We start from the raw sequence: 18,715 nt of genomic DNA, 5'->3' as shown, positions 1-18,715 counted from the left end.
TTCCCATTGACAAACATTGTAAGCAGCACAATTACCGCTTATTTAGCATGCATTTAGTGTACAGTGCGCTCAATCATTAAGCACTGATCTAAAGCTGCTCAGACGTAAAGCTGCCAACACAAATGACTTATATGTAGTCAATTATTCTCATTTTGAGAAGCACCTGCATTCTCTGCGATTCCCACTCATCATTTTGTAGTATATATTTCTACATTTGCATTAGTTATTTATGTAATGCAGTAGGGACTAATGAGGATACTAATGACATATATATTCACAAGCAGAAAACATGGTTGTATATAAAAACATACTCTCTTTTTTCTCCCCCCGATAATGCCAATAGTTTCATAAAAGTATTACACATTAATTTATATTTTTATCTACTATAATGCAGTGAAGAATTATGCTTGACAAGTGTGTTATTGCTCAAGTTTTGACTTCCAAGCACAAAAGTATTAAGCTTGTTTTTCACTCTCTTTCAGATATTGTTCTTGCTAAATTGGATATCCAATGTGCACATCACAGTGTCATCACTCATGATAGAATTCAACTGAGACTCCACCTCAGAGCATATTTCTATTTTCATACCTAATATTCTTTTATCTCAAATGTTATGTTTTTCATACACCCTCCCAATTGGCGTTGGAGTGTGCAGTTCATACATTGTGGTCTGAATGACAGCATATTGTCAATATTCAGCTCTATCTTTTTTTGGCATGTGCATCATCTCTAAAATTGTTAATAATTATTCATTTCTTCAGTGGTTTGGCATAAATGACAAGGCTGACTGGAGTTGCTTAGAAATAGCCAATAAGCAGTTTATTGTCAATTTCAATCTGTTCAGCCCCTACCTCAGTAATCAAAATGATTATAAATGACATGTGCCAGTGTTCCAATATGCATCGTTGAATGCTCTGCATTCAGAAATGAAATTAGAATAATACATCAGTGAAAACGACATTGTCCTGACTGTCTGGGAGTCATAATAACATTAACCGAACAAATGAAAGAGACCTTAAATATGTATTTGTGTGTGTGTGTGTGTGTGTGTGTGTGTGTGTGTGTGTGTGTGTGTGTGTGTGTGTGTGTGTGTGTGTGTGTGTGACAATATGTAAAAATCACACAGTCAAAAAGCCAGTATTTAGTTATGAATCAACATTTATTAGTTATATTTGTATATGTACACCAAAGGTACAACACTTATTGATATGTAGAAACAGATTTGTTTATGTATACCATAGACCGAGTAAAGAATTCATGTATTTTTTTGTCCTTTTTTTTCTCAGTAGTGTATCTCCCCCACACATACGCTCTGCCTTTACATCAAAATTACAACAGCTTTACAAAGAGGGCAGGCCTAGAAAAGTAAGATCAGGAAAGCACGTTGTAGGCAGGAGTGAGACAGGTTATCAGCTCTGCTTGGGAGTTTCTTCAAAAAGACACATTGCAGTAGAAAAGGACAAGCTCGAAGATATACTGGCTCTTTGTTTAAAATACTGTGTCAATTAATTTCCATTTCATCTGTACCATTTAGCTCAGCGAGTTCCTGGTGTTTGTGCGTGCATAAAGTTTCTGTGTAGAAAGGAACAAAAAGGCAAGTGGAGTAAAGGCAGTTTACCGAGTGGGATTTCTAAAAAACCTCCATGATGTTATGTCAGAGGTCAAATATGTGAAGATGTGGCATGTAGACAGGGTAACAGAATCCAAAATGTCTAGATATCCATGTCTTGCTGATTTAAATGCACATGCACCAGGTAAACAAAGATGCCTGAGACTAAAGCCAGTATCCTTCGTTGAAAAGACAAAATGGTTCAGATGAGTCACCTGAGGAATGTTGCTCTAAACTGTAACAGGCATCTGAATGCATCTAATGTTTTTCTTTCGCTCTAATCAACTACTAAGTGTTTGATTCCTCACTCTATCCTACATAGAGGGCAAATTTGACCTTTTTCTTTGTTTGTCTCTCTTTTCAGCAACCTTTATCATAGTAATTCCCACCAAAATATATCTCATGTTGGGGCCCCCTTTTTTCCAAACCAAAAACGTCCCCTCGCTCGCTCTCTTTCTCTCTCTCTATTTCTTTTTCTTAGTCATGCAAACAGTGTTTGCGTCAGGTTCACTGTAATTTCCGATAAATTCTGCATCGCCACTGAACAGAACAATTATATATTTATTTATGTACAATGAAAATGAATGCACACTGCTTATATCTTCATGGAACAAACATTCAAAACGCTTACATTAGATTAAAAAAGAAAAGATATTTATATATTGGTGTGTGACAGGTAAGTATTAAGTACTATTAGAGAATAAAAAAAACAAGCAATTTATTACACAATTTCCTCTCTATACATTTTGTCTAATCTAATTTTACTCAGGACATAGATGATATATATTTTTCTAGAGGATTACATAAAAAATGTCACAGCAATGAACCTATATTCCTATTTACCATTTCAATGCCCCCCAAAAGGAAACAATAGGAAAAAAACAAAAAACATCTGTTACCTACAATATATACACAAAGTGCAAGGAGGCACTTCAAAATATCATGCTTTTAAGATAGTGGTGCAAAAAAATAATCATCATTTTTATTTTATTCATGCTTCTAATACCGTTAGGTTGAACATAATAGTGGTCCAACACTCAATCCCCATCAATGACACTATGGTTACATTGTCTCCTTACTGGAGAGATTTTTCTTTTTCTTTTCCTGAAGATCACAAGGTCAAAAGATCAGGCTCAAAGGGACTGTTAGGGTGTCAGTGCTGTGCTCTGCAGCTCGCCAAATACAATTATGAATATAGTGACCTTCGAGGTTTGAGAGTGTTTGTGCGTGTGCTTATATGTGTGCATTTAAAAAATTGTCTGTGCATGCATGTTTTTGTGTGTATGGTGTGCATCAGTCTGTGCAGTGTGTAAGGCAAAACACAAAGCGCAATCTTTGTTGTATCAAAGCACACTTCTGTTGGCCGAGCTTTAAAAAAAAAGTGTGTTTCAGGAACTAAAAGACAGAGTGCTGCGATAAGTGTTTTTGTTAAGTACTGTTACTTTAATTGGCATTTGTTGTCTTCAAGGCAAGGTTGTCATTAAGCACAAATTAAAAGAAACAAGACAGGAGAGAAGGACACAATACTGATAAAAAACAAACAAATCCACAGACACGTCACAGAAGTCTCACCTCTCTCGCACACAGGCTTAACAAACAGCCATTAGTCTAGCTTTAATTCTGTGTTTGCAGTTTGCAGTTTTTAAACCATTTTGTTTTATGAGAGGATTCTTATTACCTGATAGTTGGCAACATTGTGGCATAATGCATGTGAAGTGTCCATTGTTCTGTTCAGAGTTTCCTAAAAATGTCTTTGCACCTATATGGACACACAGCTGCAGCATCTAGGGTTTGTAGAAACAGTCTTGAGCTCTGGTGGCTAAAATATATTGTTGTTTACCTTTTTAGATCTGGCTAAACAAGAGGCTGGCAAGCTACCCAGAAGAGTGTTATATCAATGATCTGTCTCTGTTTGTGCAAGCCAAGAATCCATCTGACAGCTGAGCGCTGCTGCACTAAGGTGGTGGTGGTTCACCTTGTGTACTCTGTCAGTAGTAACCGTGTCTGTGCTTTCAGAGAGTACTCAGGTTGAGGATCATTCAACTACTGGAATGTTGTCTGAAATATGTGTTTGTGTGTATATATGTGTGTGCTTCCTGTATGTGCTACAGAACATCTCTTCCCAGAATACTATCATATTATAAAATGACTGTCTTTCAACAAAGACCTTTGCAGTAAACTGTCACCATGCTTTCAACACTTGTGCTGTTAAGAGGCCATTTCTTTTTTTAAAGCTCTACAGTGAGCAAGTAAACATTTTAGGAATAAAACCAATTGTTTTCCTGTAAAAGAGTACACATACAAGCCTGAGTGTCTTCTGCTGTCCCTTATTGTGTATTTAAAAGCTAAAATTAAAACTTGGAATATGATCAGCATCGACATGAAAGATAACGTGCTTGACTTTGATTATGCCACCGACTCAAAATTGTCCTCATTGGCTTTATTTGTGCTGTTTGTGCTCTATATAATCTCTTTTTTTGTGCTATAAATTATTCAGATATGTCAATTATTGTTTGTTTTGACAATAATCATTTTGGCGCTAATGTTCTTTTAATTTCATTGGCATCACAAAGTCATTTCTTTTGGAGGAAGGCAAAGTAAAAAGTTTCATATTTAGGGCAGTGATTTTTTTTCAGCTTTGAAGCTTTGTCAGAAAATGTGGTAATATCCGCTGCTGTGCTGGCCAGTTATAAATGGACATCAATGCTTCGGAAAATGTGTCGTGAGTGACGTCATGGAGGCAGATCAAAGGCTTCTGTGAGTTGATTGATTTTCTGCCTGTTTGGTCCCTATAGTTGACTTGGTCATGTTCTTAACCCCAGCTCTCTTGCTCTCTCGCTCTCTCTCTCTCTATCTCTCTCTCGCTATCTCTCTCTCTCTCTCCCTCTCCCTCTCTCTCTCTCTCTCTCTCTCTCTCTCTCTCTATCACACACACAAATAAGTTGTATATCTCACTCAACAGGTGACAAAAAGAAAAAAAACATCCCTTTTAGACAAAACAAAAGGAAAACAAAAAGGGGATAAAAACGGCGTCCATGGTATAATTTGTGCTTTGCAATTCCACTGTGACTTGTATTGTGCTTGTAGATTATGAGGCTTAGTGTGGTTTACCTGCTCATTACTGTTCTCCCTGCCTCCTACCCTTTCATCAGTTTGCTGGACCTCAGGGATAGAGGGTAACATTGGGCAGATGCAGTCAGATGCACTTTAAGGTCTCTGACAGTTTAAGAATCAAAAGTGTTGTTTTTAGATATGAGACGAGGAAAAGCAGCAACCTTATGCACACATGTTGATGGTACTGACAGGGATGTAAAGCAAGGAAGTTCAGTACAAACAGTTGGTTGTCATGATTAATGCTAACTCCCACTAATCCTCTGGCATTAGAATAATGAATCACCTTTATGATACTTGGAAGATGATCTCAGTACATCCCATGTTACACAGCCACTTCTTCTCTTATCTTAATAACTCCTCTCATAAATGTAGAACCGAGTTGTATTGCTAAGAATAGCTTATCTACCTTTTCCCTTACTTCCCTCCCCAAGCCTTGAAGTATGTTGTGCAAGTATCTGCTATACGGACATAATTGTGCTCTAAGTATACCTTTGTTATCATTTCACGGTTAAGTGAATTAGTATTATATATCAGTCAGATAGACAGTTACAAAAACCTTTTAAAGGGACTAATAAAAAAAAAGAAAACTAAACTACATAAAAAAACAATTAGTAGTTCTGTTCGTGTGACTTTTTTTTCATTCACTCTTTTTTATCACCAGATAGGAAAGCTTGTGGAGCCCAGGAGCAGGGGATCTCTGTGCTGCCATTATTCATGTTTCCATGGTCCCTCCTCAACAAGCGTGCACTCCGCAGCAGAGCCGTTAGTGGCTGAGGTTACCTGTAAGCAGTTAGCAGGGACATCTAAACAGTAGATCCAAGGCACAGACACAAATCACAGTTCATTTCTTATAAAACTTTGGATCAAAAAGAACTAATAATTGATTCAGTGCTCCCATTTAAGTTACAAAGCTTATAAAGCATGTTTGACTATGATTTATTGCTTGCTATGACATCAAAAAAAGCAACTTTACCAATCAATTTTGCTTTGTTCTGGTTTTAAATGTCATACGTTGAGGTAACTTTTAGATAACTCACAAAGATGTAAACATTGTATAACTGTGAAGCCAGCATACCATTTAACAAATTCTTTTTGGTAATTTTGGCTGCTGTAGCGATGGTACTTTGGCAATTAAAACACTGCCTCTTAGGTATCATAGCTATTATGCAACATACAAAAAAGAATAAAAAAGAATACTGGAACTCCAGTACGACCACTGATGATCATGCTTATGGTAGTCCTAAGCGTGGAGTTTCTTTTTACTGACCTGGGAACACAGCACACATTTATGAAAAATAATAAATAATATAACAATGAATGCAAAATAGACAAAATACATTGAAAACAAGGTACAAACACTACAGAATGAATGCATTGTTAGATTTTTAGCCTATTGTGCAAACTCTCTACAGTTTAAAAAAAGGGTTAGAAAGTAGTCATACTATTTACAGGCAAAACAGACAAATATTTGAAATAGCAAGCATTTGTTTTTAAATGTCCGTTAATAAAAAGAGACTCAGAAAGGAGGATCTAACTTTTTTCCGATGGACAGACTACTTGTGTGGTAGGTTGCCAGCGTTGCCAGGCAACACCTTTCGTCCTTTAATAAATGAATAGGCTCATCAGTAGACCTTTTCCACCTGGATGTATGTGTCAGGGAACAAGCACTCTGAACTCCCATATATTATTCTAAAAGCCTGGAATACATTAAAAGACGGTATTCAAAGTGCATTTTGTTTTACATTATGGGAGCTACTTCACAGCTTTCGATTTCACAACACAGTTCTCTCAATGTGCAGAAATAGCTGGTGTTAAAATGCAAACGCTGGGAATGACTCACTGACAGCGTGGTAGACGTGTATATGTAGGGAATATATGAGCTGCTAATTAGCTCTAACACTTTTCCTCTTCTTCAAAATTATACAGGATTGGGTGAAGCTTTGGGAATAAACCTTTTAATAAAATTTAAATCACCTACATTTGAATGATTTGAAGATAAAGCAGAATGTAACGCACCGGACAGTAAACTGAACAAAAGGGAAGACATTATTCTATCGAGACATTTTGTTTTGGAGAAGGGGATGTCATGTGAATTTTTGATAGATAGGAGGGATGCTAAATAATTCCTCAGGGTCATGATGGGGATTATCTGGCTCTGCCTTTTTAAATTAGAGCCAATCCCCAACAGGTTAGAGTCATACAATTAGTCTAACTATAGAGCCGATTTGTCCCTCATTTGCATGCACTGCATAATTCTTTAGTTTGTGTAGTTTTGGAAACCTTTTGGCAAGAGCGCTTGTAATTTCTGGATGTTCATTTAACACAAAAGCTGCTATTCCAGAAGAATGAAATACATACGTTCACATGCATCTGTTGTTCTCATGCTTCGGTTCTGTCTTAAAATAACAGTGAGTGTTTCTATTATTATGTACAGAGAAGCAATGAATAAAAACAAATAAGAGTCAAGAAAATGTGCAGGGTGAGCGTGCAACAGCAGAGAGGGTTATATACAAGTCTCTATGTCTGTAAGCATTAATTGTACCTTGCATTCATCTACTATGACAGAATTGTTAGCAGTGGTGGTAGCGGTTGTACTAGAGGTAGCGGTAGCGGTTAAGACGCACTGGTTGGAATTGTTTTCGTGGTGGTTCTTCATGTCATCGTAATAAGACTGGGTCTTCGTCATTTCGATGTCATCGGACTTTGCCGTGTGCGCGTCCAGCTCCTCAAGCTCAGCCTTGGACATGTGGTACACGATGCCGGCACCGTAGGAGTCACCAACCACGTTGACTGAGGTCCTGAATCGATCCCTGAGAAGAGAGAAACCAGGATAAAAACATGGTTTTGACACTTTATCAAATGAGGAATATACTAAGAGGGATATCAAGATGCATGCAAAACTAAAAACTAAGAGAAGAATCAATATAAAACCACAACATATGCATTTGTCTTGTAAAACTCACAGCAGCCAGTCAACAGCAACCAGCAGACTGATGTCTTCAGTTGGCAGGCCAACAGCGGTCAGGATCAAGAGCATAGTCACCAGGCCAGCACTGGGAATACTGGCCGCTCCAACACTGGCCAGGGTGGCTGTCAGACTGGATGAAGATACAGCAAAGCAGCACTGAACCACATTATCCAAACCTATTTCTCCTAAGCACATCCTCCACAACCGACCCCACGCCCTGACATAACTCCTCAGATGCCAACAGACGTGAAATTGCTGCGCTACACAGCTACAGATGAAGATATTCATTATCTATCGTACTTGTATAAAGAGCAGTGGCTGAAGAGCGTCAAAGTGGGTCCTCCATCGCACATGAAGAGAGGTTCAAATGTGACAGATGGCATGTTTAATTTGAGGGTTTCGTGGATTGATTTGCCTTATAAATGTCAAGGTGAAGGTTGTCCATCCTTGACTCTCTCTATTAACAGAAGAGCATTTGGGTGAGATAGTTACAGATACTTGGTTGGTGTTTGTCATCCTGGTGGTTTATTTTTTCCACTGTAAATATATTCTCTGAAGTTGCTGCTTTAAGCCACAGAGGCTTTTCTGTTCACTGTTAAACGCCTCTACTCAGCTGCTGTGTTTGTCCTCATTTTTTAAAAGCTAACTGTGTTTGCTAAACCGCACCCCAGGGCTCCATTGAAACACCCTTAAAATAATAGGAATGACTAGTCTTACTGTTATGACTAACAATATATTTTCTTGAACAGAGATTGCTGAAATATAATGGAAGGTTTCAAGGATATTGACATTGCACACATTGACTTTTAACAGTGCAAATGACATAAATAAATACAATGTGTTATGTTTGAAGTACAAGGATAAAGTATCATGAGTGTCTCCTGACCTGACGGTGATAATCTGACCAGGGTCAAGGTGGATGTCGTTCATTTGGGCAATGAAGATTGCTGCAACTGCCTCATACAGAGCAGTTCCATCCATGTTGATGGTGGCACCGACTGGGAGCACAAAACGTGTGACTCTTTTGTCAATACCTAAGTTCTCCTCCAGACAACGGAAGGTGACAGGCAGTGTACCGGCACTGGATGGCCAAACAAAAGAAGGTAGGTTATACTGTGTGTCAACTGTATACATATCAACAAACAACTATCAATTCATTTTGATGCTGACCTGGAGGCTGTCCCCAGGGCAGTGATCCAGGCCTGGAAGATGCCCAGGAAGAAGGTGAAGGGGTTTTTCCTGACAATAACAAAGTAGATACTAGGCAGGAAGATTGCTCCGTGGATGATGAGGCCAACAATCACAGTAACCATGTACATTCCCAGCTGCCTTCCCACCACCTCCAGGTCCTTAATGGAGATGATCTTACCACAGATGAGACAGGCAATACCAAAGGGAGAGTACCTGGCGAAACAAAAAAGCTTTAGTTGATACTTTAAATTCAGACAACAAATTTATCAGGACACAAATTCTGTTTCCCACAGCATTACATTGTTTTTAATGCTGTAATGGCTTGAGAAATAACTTGGCACTATCAGTTATTTCTGACTCAAAATAGTTGAGTTTCAAAATGAGTTTCAATGAGATTTTTAAGTGATACTAACCACATGATACAGATGACAAGTTTCATCACAATCTCATTGAGGATGTTGAAGAATTCAAGCATGAGCCTGGCCCTCTCTCCCATCTTGCCCATGCAGATGCCAAATGCAATAAAGAAACCAATCATACCTGTGACAGAAAATCATAAATGTTTCAAACTTTGAATACCAGTGTGGACAAGTGAGTTGACTATTACATGAAGGGGATATCATTAGAAGAAGTTTTACATTTACAGCCAAAAACATTAGTTACGTCCAGATATTTACTACTATGAAATTATGTAAATGCAATACTGTAAATAATGCTTTCATGTTTTGCCATGCTAGCAGCATGGCCCGAGGGATGATATTATCAGTTGGTTGGTCCACAAATTTGGCTGAGGCTGAAATATATATATCGAAATATATCGAAATATATCGAAAATGTCAATGTGTTGTATACATTGGATTATGACTGAATAACTGCAAAACATGCTGATTAGCATCAGCAGTCTTTCATGTTTAGGGCTAATTGGCAAATGTTAGCATGCTAACATGCCAAATTAAGATGGTGAACATGCAAAACATTGTACCTACAAAAGATCAGCATGTTAGCATTAGCCTCACAGAGCCGCTAGCATGTCTCTAGACTGTCAGTCTCAGTCACGTTAATTGTACATACTGTGGTTGTTTTCAGTTGCTTACATACCCAGAACATTCATGCCACTTTTGAACTGCAGGGTCTTCTTTATGAGAAACTGAGGCTCCTTGGTCATGTTAGCCACTAGGCCTTCAACGGTGGTGGCATTGATATCCTCCGCGATAACCACCTCTACCTTCTTTGTGACGGTCTGGATCTGAGATAAAGAAGGAAAAGACAAAAGTGATGAGTTGGATTACCAACACTGGACTCAGATATGATGTGTTTGCAAATCTGTTTTTCTATGGTATGTCTTTGCATTCCAATGCATATTTGGATTTCTCTGATAATAAACCCTTGGTTATCCAGTATAAAGGCAGTCCAAGGAAGCTCTTTCTGTACAACCCCACCTATTTCCAGAGAAATACACTTGGCAGTCTCTCTTATTTAATATTGGCCTAGAAATTATATTCTATATTAAGTGATCCCACTCATCCAAAACTAACAGCGAGGTTCAGATATCACAGACAAACTTTCTAAGCATCTAGCACCTGACAGTCAAACTTCAGCACTAAGTCGTGTGTATCATCTTGTTATTGTCACCCTCCATTACCTGTTGGAAACAAGCCTGCACTAGGTTCTCTGGGAACAGGTTCCTGATCAGATCAAAGAAGGCATCCAAGCTGGACACATCGTCGTTTTTCTCGCCCTGGCCCAGATTCTCCTTCAGTTTCGGGTTGCCAGGGTGGATGACTAACACCAGGATGACTCCCAGAATAGCAGCTATAATAGTGGTGGACATGTAGTAGACCATAGCTCTGGTGCCGAGGCGACCGCTGGATTTGGCATCCAAACCGGCCAGACCTGCAGCCAAAACAAGCAAGATCGTGTTTACCTGGTAATTATTTGGACTTATTTAATGGAAATGTTGACTTAATAAGTACGGGCCATGAAGGCTGGATGCCAAAAGACTATTTTTGGACTTGCATGACTTAGGTTTGCATGACTTATTGCACTTGTTTTCCTTAAAGGAAGACTTCAATTGTTTGCCCAACTGCACATGAGCTGTTCCATCATAGTATCAACTGTAAAATGTTGAACATATCCAATATTCTTGAGATAATAGGTGTATATGTAATAACTGATCATTTATACTGCACCTGTGATTAAACTGGAGATGATGAGTGGCAGGATCAACATCTTCAGCATCCTCATCAGGATGTCTCCGGGAAAAGCGATCACCATGACAATATCTGGGTGGATCGGGGAGGCGACACGAAGCAAACACCCTGATACAGCTCCCAAGATCACACCTGAAGTGCAAGGAAGGGTGTGAGTGAGTGAGACTGCAAGCATGTATAATACAAACTAGAAGATAATTGGGAATGAAGTCAGATATTGTCAAAGAAAGGGAACATCAGATATTACATTGTAATAAAACAAATTAAGGGCATTTCTAATGACTGTATTATGTGCCAATTGGAAAATGTTAGATTTTAGATTAGCCTCAATAACTTACTACTATACTATAAATTCAGTTGTTTGGAAGTGTAAAAGGGGCTGTCTGTTACATGCTTAAAGAGGACAGTGGGTTAAGGAGATAAAACGGAAACCTGCTAAGAGTAAAGCTCAAGGAGGATTAAGATCAGATCTCTTTGAAGCAGTAGGGAGGAGGCAGCAAGTCAGATTCCCTGGTGAAGCATCTGTAATCTCTGCAAACCCAAAATGTTTTCGAGGATTTTTTTCACTTTGTATCAGGGTAAGTAAAAGAGACTAATACAAGGATTCAACAAAAAGGGGGAGAAGGAGGTAGTTGACCTGAATCCTCACTTGGATATTTCTGCTATCCAGTTCTTTGTTCTTTGTTACCTTAGCTATCCTCTGGCCTCCATTCACTCTCTAGAAGGTTGAGCGCTTCCCCAACAAATCCTCTATTGACCCTTGACATATGCCTCTTCCAACTAACAGTTATTTTCCTGCCACACAGTGTTTCTGTCCCCAAAAGTAAAGATGACCTCTATCTGCTCCAACACCCCCTGCAGCCCAGCCTATTAGGTCCGGTGGTTGCCATGTGTGTCTGTCCATCTCAGGCCACACACAAAACTCCCCCCCCCCCCCCCCCCCCCTAGGCTGCACTTCCTCTGCCACCACACCACTGCCAAAGATCACACAGACCGAGACAGTGTTTAATAACACACACTGGAATCAAAAAAAAAAATGTATTCATTTTTTGTAAGCTGTCCTCTGTCCTCCAGTCTAGCAGCATCCTGTGAATTCTGCACACCCAATGGTTTTGGATGGCACTTGATTTCCTGTCCTGTGCCTTCTCTTTGGCCATTTTGCAAGTTCCCATTCAGGCTCGTATCTGCCAAGTGACAGATGATCAATGATCATGCTGGCTCACTTGCTTTGTGAGAGTCCGGCCAAGTGGGGTGAGATGTACACATTACACATGCTCACACAAACACACGTCCACGCATGCAAGCAGGATACAGATAGACAGGCACACACATGGCTAAATGAAAGATTCATACGTATTTATACAGTTTTAACAGGTTCACAGCCTATGCTTAGAAAATGATATATACAATTGCAACCACATAGCTGTCAGACGCATCACATTATAAATGATATGTGCTTGTTAACACAAATCTAATTCAAGGTATATACTAAGAAATTGCATCCCTACTTTTGTGCCCTTTCCTCTTTTCATTAAATCTCCCCCTGTGGCGCAGTTAGCCACCGCTATATTCACAATATTTCATGCACCACCACAGGCTGTTTGGATGTCCAGTGCTGCAGAGAGCGTTTGATAGCAACAGGTGGCACGGAGCTGTGGAATGTCAGGACACCCAGTCATCTTACTGTCTGGTACACTGAACAAGCACAGATGGCATCTCCTTCTCATATTACGAGCAAGCTGCATAATCGAGCTCCGACAAAACCTTGAGCTCAGTGGTGGTCGGTGCGTCTTCAGCATGCCCTGCTTTTTATAAAGTCCTTGAGGAAGAAAGAAGGAAACACACATATGACGGGGACGAGGTGACTTACCGAGGATGGTGAGTGTGAGCAGAAGGTTCGTGCACAACTTGGAGCAGATTTTGGCACATTTGGACTGAGGCCTGGCCTCAATGGGCTCCAGGTGACTCTCGTGCATCCTCACCTCAACTTGTTTAGGCATACTGTTGGCACTGGGACAGAGAGAAAGAACAAGGGAGACTGTCAGTTACAAAATGCATCAAGCTGAACACCTTCCAAAAACACACTATTGGCTATACAGTATTTTTAATCAGTATAATGTGGTCATGGTCTGTCACTGTGAGTAAGAACAAGGCATTATGTGGACTCTACTGGGGCTGCAACTAACAATTTCTTCATTATCAATTAATATGCTGATTTTTTAAATTTTATTAATCCATTAATAGTTTGGTCTATAACATTACTGAAAATAGTGAAAAATGAAAAGGTTTAAGGTAATGTTTTTAAATGTCTTGCTTTGTTAGTCCAAATCCCACATATATTCAGTTTAATATGATATAAAATAGATAAAGCAGGATATCACCACATATGACAGGCTATTCTTTTTTCGTCATAACTAATTATTGCAGAATCTACAATAAAATACAGAACCATCATTTGGAAACCAGATCTCTGAAGATATATGTCTGATATATTTGATAGGAAACAGTGCAAGATTAAACATGTTACGCATTCAAGTGTGTTGCCAAGCTGTCACTCCAACACTGTCCATGGTTACCATGGCATCCAACAGTTGGAAGCTGACTACAAGCTGCTGCTTCTAAAATGGTATTCCTTCGGGGGCGATCCTTCAGACACGTAGCATCTCCAGTCAGTTTATTTAAAAGATTTATGTGAAGAAGTTCTGGGTTTTGATCAAATAATTCTCGTCTGGGGTTTTATAAGAATTTACAGGCATGTGTACATTAAAACTACTTCCAGGATGGTTCTTATCCTGCACAAAGAAATGGCATGAATTTAAGATTCTGAAAAAGTACTGCTTTCTGGACTATATTGACATACACAGAACATCAGATTGGACAAGTTTCAAACAAAGTTAAATGATGGAGATATTCAAATTATAAATACTGCATCATGTCATGTGTATGTTTTCCAATACATTACTGAATTAGATGGTTCACAGTGTAGACAACCAGAGAGCCACACATATATAGATACATATTATAAAGAGAGGGAGCAAACATATTGCCTGTTAAGACATACACTCCCACTTATACATTCTCTCTCAGTTATGATTGTGTGACAGTAAATTTAGAAGCGCACAAAACCTCTATTGCAATGGTAGGAAGAGGGGACTGTCACGCAGCCTAATTATTTGAATGAAAAGTGATTTCCCATTACAGGCGGCACAGAGAAGATTCGTGCGGTTCTGGCGAGGTGTGGATGTGTTTGTGAGCGAGAAGAGAGCCAGCTGTGTCTGTCACATGCCAATTAGGCAGGTGTTCAATAACTCTGTCAGAGCTTTATATGGATCGTCCCCTCAGCAAATCCCAGGAATAATCAAATTGTCTTGCTCTTTTTTGTCTAAGAGGAAAAAATAAATGTCTCTGTGTTCCTTTTCATCTCCAATAAGCCCATGCAAATGACTGCTGTGAAGAATTACAAAGAAAAGCAAAGAAGAAATAATGAGCTCTGACCTTTCACCTCACCTCTGGGGTTCATGGCCTAAAACTCACTAATGGAAGCCTCAACGGTGAAGTGCATGTTGTTTGTCTCCATACCCTCCCCCCATAGTCCACTATGAAGTCAGGACACTTCATAGATATTAATCATGTCGGCTGTCAAGTTTTTTTTTCAAAGCTGAAACTTGATTAAAGGCAAGACAGGGAGCTCAAATCAATAGGCAGCGTTTGGAAAACTTCCTCACAACCACAGACTCCTTATGGCGTTACTGTTGTTGTGTAAGTAGTCTCTAATTTTTCCACACTCACAAACACACACACTCACATTCTCACACATTTACACACACCTCCCCCAGCTTTGTGTATTGCTGCTTTGTAAGCTTGGCTATAGGAAGACCACCTGGTCAGCTTCCAGGCACACAGATGGACCAGTCCTGTCTCCTCTTATTTATTTCAAAGTTAAGTGTGAAATACAGAAAAAAACATGCAAACAGCAGGCAAACAGTAGCCGCCATTATTCCATACTTCAGATGAAAGCTGGATGAATTAGTAAAACCCCAGGAATAAAACCGTGAAAAATTGGCATTACCATGTAATCCCATTCCATAAGAGTGATGAGTGCTGTTAATTGAATTTCCACACTTTTCTCTCTCTATCATTATTTTTAGCACTAAGAGAGAGCGGAAGCAGACGTTGGACATCACCGAGGTCGGATATTATTCTGTCGTGATCCTCTCATTAGTGCTTTTCTCACCAAGTCAGGGACAGATGAGAGAGTGGGTTTGTGCGACCCAATGATAGATGGAAACGAAATTGTACATCAATAAAAGTAATTAACTGCAGCAGAAAAAAGTTTTTCACATTAGTAGGTGTTTTGCTGTTACTGAATTATTTTACTGGATGGAAAAATCTCCTTGCTGAACATAATTTTAGCTTTGACTTATATGCCATGAGTTTAGAATGAATTGCTTTAGAATAAATCGAAGATATTAAGCTTAGATGTTCTGCATCCATAGAGGTAAATGTATCTGAGCTGCTTCTTGCTTCTTTTAGAAACTGTGAGTATAAAACATATGAAAAACAAGATGATAATAGTTACTTGCAAAATAAGTTTATGTGATCATAAATGGATTTGACAAAAAGTCAAACAAAATCTTAAAAATTCAAAGGATGCACACACACACACACACACAGACACACACACACACACACACACACACACACACACACACACACACACACACACACACACACACACACACACATACACACACACACTGATCCACACAGTTTACTCTCTTCAGTCTCTAATGGGATCATTTTATAAACCGGTTAATCTTGGTCGAGGGCTTATTCAGATTAATTGCATTACAGGATCGTAAAGCCACAAAGGATTAATGATGGTCTTAATAAAACAACACCTGGTGTCAACCCAGGTGATGTACTATCTAAACTAAAGAATGTTATAATGTTTCAAAAAGTTATTGTTTTACAGCTAAAAGAGATGTTCCCTTATATCTTTAGCTGACTATTTACTGATTTGCTCACTAAATTTACAACAGCATTTCATAGTTTACTCTTTTACAAAAATATAAGATTGCTTCCAATGAATCAAAAAGAAGACAATGAAGAGAAAAGTAAAATAAAATTATGCCTAGAACTTCAAATGGGATACATGGACTTACTTCATATCTGCTGGAGTTGAGGTAAATGCTATATACATTGACCAGGATCAAATCTCCAGCCTTTGGTATTCTCCAGCCTTTGGTATTAAAGAGTGAATCAGCACTCCATCCAAAGCTCCATACAAAGCTGTTGTCAGATGTCAGCAGGTAAGGTCCCAGGTAAACACCAGAGCTCTGCTGACAGCTAGCAGCTCTCAGCTGTCCACCAGCTCTTCCAAAGCATCCAGAGAGGAGAGAGTCAATACAGCCCAGACGACAGCAACTTGAATTGCCCCATCCTAAAGTCTGCAAACCCCCCTCAGCCTCCACCCCCTAACTCCACCAACCAGCTACACACCAAGGCACACACACACACACACACACACACACACACACACACACACACACACACACACACACACACACACACACACACACACACACACACACACATCCAACAAACATAGAAATAAATAAATAACAAAAAATAAGAAGTGGAGGGAGGAGTCAATATCTGAGCTTAAGAGTCAAATCCCTCAGGGACCCTCCATTCCCCAGGCACTGTAATCCCCCCAGAGAGCACGCTCCCAGACTCATCCAGCTACATGGGATAGCGAGGGAGATGAGATGATGACGCCTGCTAATGGCACAATGCGGACAGTAGTGCTTTGTAGTAGCCCTTTTGCTGAGAGGGGAATAAACGACAAAGGAATGAGAGTGGTAAGGTTAATGTTCTAATGTTGCAGCTGGTTAGCTCTGAGGTCATCCTGATGGACAGCAGATGAGAGGTGAATGTTTGCCGCTCTCTGTAGTTATGTAGTTATGTAGCCGCAGTGGTCATATACTGTATACTGTATTATAAAGGTAAACTTAGATCAGAGATGAATGGTTGCGTCACACACAACAAGGCCCAAATCATTAGATTCAAAGATATGATAGATATATAATGACCTCAATAACCTCAATAAAAAAGGGACAACATATCTGTCTTTAAAGGTTCTGCCAAAAGTGAGATCCACACATTCAGGTCACACTCCAACATATAGATTTACGCATCCCCACTATTTAACAAAACTTCAAAGTGCTGAACTCCAAAGCCCAAATGACCAACGTGATTCATGTGAGGATAGTGTCACGCTGATTTCCCTCCAGTCTCCCAGCAGCATGGGACTTCACATCGTATTGAGCAGTATCACATTATTCTAATTAGGGAAATGTGTTGGAAAGCTATTTCCTCTTCAAACAAATGACCAACTGCACAACAAAAGCCAGAGGAATCCCATCCCTGTCGGCAAAGGTTGTGTCATGAGAAATCACTCATCCTAAATCCCCTGACATGTCATACACATTGAAAGGGCCCTCTCAGGGAAAAGGGAGTATTTTCTGGATGAGAGTGAGAGAGTAGGACAGAGAAGAAGGGGTTACACGGGGAGTAAGAGGGACTCTAGAGGGGCAGGGGGTACTGGGGTCACACCAGCATCTCTCAGCCAAAAGAGGGGCCTGTGAGGGGAAGGCTGAGGCAGCCATCCCTGCTCTTGGCTGGTACCATGTGAAGCTCGCTGCTTCCTCTCTCTTCCTTCTGAGGGGCTTTGTTTCACACGCAAACAGCGGCAGTGGCCCCAACTCGCCCGGCCAAGCGCTGCATCCAAACTGGCAGGGGTGAGAAAAGAAGGGTGGGGGTTCGAATGGGAGGGGGTATAAGGGTATAGCGAGGGGGTGAGGGCAGTGGGCATGTCCAGAATGCCAGTTCTTTCAGGCCACTGATGTCATGCCTGTGCCCACCGTGGGAGAGCAGCGGAGGGACCAAGGCGCCCCTTTCTCTTTCTCCCTCCACAGTGTCTTTTTCCAGGATGAATGAATCTTTCAGAAGCGCCAGCCCATTGTGTCCCATAATCGACGGCGATTATCCCAATTTTATGCTGCCTTCCCAGTGCGAGGAGGTTCCCTGAGTGCTAGCATTGAGGACCGCTGCGATGCTGCAAGGACCACGAGTGGTTGTCCTAGCAACACTCTGCGGCTTAAGGAGAAGGGGATGAAGTGGAAAGAGGAAGCTCTCAGCCACACACACACACGCGCACACACACACACACACACACACACACACACACACACACACACACACACACACACACACACACACACACACACACAGAGCCTGCACACACACTGTATAAAGATGGGAAACAGCTTGAAAGATTAGCAGATGGACATAATATATCTTTACCTCACCAAAGAACATTTCATTTAATGAACAAGTAAGTAAGGAATACTTTTAAAAACTTCCCAGGATTTCTAAAAAGAGCGTGTTGCATAATTAATCAGCTTCTGTCACCAGTGTTGCCATACAATGCCACGCTACCATCCACAACATGTGCTTACATAATAATGAACAAGTTTGCATTAGTGACAGGTTCATCTAATTCAGGTTGTTGGGAACCAGGCAATAGCATAGAGGAAGATGTAAATGAGAATACAAGTT

At 40.1% G+C, this 18,715-nt stretch overlaps 1 protein-coding gene across 3 annotated transcripts in view; it reads right to left on the bottom strand.

The window, feature by feature from the left end:
• Nucleotides 1-1,140: 1,140 nt before the first annotated feature.
• The window catches only part of slc1a2b (solute carrier family 1 member 2b), a 32,209-nt gene continuing 14,634 nt past the window's right edge, over nucleotides 1,141-18,715 (bottom strand). The window contains exons 1-11 of one of the 3 annotated variants that reach the window (XM_029434679.1): nucleotides 16,258-16,462; nucleotides 12,963-13,102; nucleotides 11,072-11,224; nucleotides 10,525-10,775; nucleotides 9,981-10,128; nucleotides 9,296-9,422; nucleotides 8,862-9,095; nucleotides 8,578-8,772; nucleotides 7,687-7,821; nucleotides 7,348-7,533; nucleotides 1,141-5,503 (exon numbers count right to left, since the gene is read on the bottom strand). In XM_029434679.1, coding sequence (XP_029290539.1) covers nucleotides 5,500-5,503; nucleotides 7,348-7,533; nucleotides 7,687-7,821; nucleotides 8,578-8,772; nucleotides 8,862-9,095; nucleotides 9,296-9,422; nucleotides 9,981-10,128; nucleotides 10,525-10,775; nucleotides 11,072-11,224; nucleotides 12,963-13,102; nucleotides 16,258-16,295 — 1,611 coding nt within the window. In that variant the 5' untranslated portion in view covers nucleotides 16,296-16,462 and the 3' untranslated portion in view covers nucleotides 1,141-5,499. Of the gene's footprint in view, nucleotides 5,504-7,265; nucleotides 7,534-7,686; nucleotides 7,822-8,577; nucleotides 8,773-8,861; nucleotides 9,096-9,295; nucleotides 9,423-9,980; nucleotides 10,129-10,524; nucleotides 10,776-11,071; nucleotides 11,225-12,962; nucleotides 13,103-16,257; nucleotides 16,463-18,715 lie in introns of those variants that run through there. The other 2 variants (XM_029434677.1, XM_029434678.1) reach the window with 2 other exon arrangements.

This window comes from Cottoperca gobio, chromosome 6, assembly GCF_900634415.1.
Source record: "Cottoperca gobio chromosome 6, fCotGob3.1, whole genome shotgun sequence".
In the NCBI taxonomy this organism is placed as follows: domain Eukaryota; kingdom Metazoa; phylum Chordata; class Actinopteri; order Perciformes; family Bovichtidae; genus Cottoperca; species Cottoperca gobio.
Note: the sequence above shows the minus strand (reverse complement) of the source record. Positions and strands in the feature narration are given on the sequence as shown.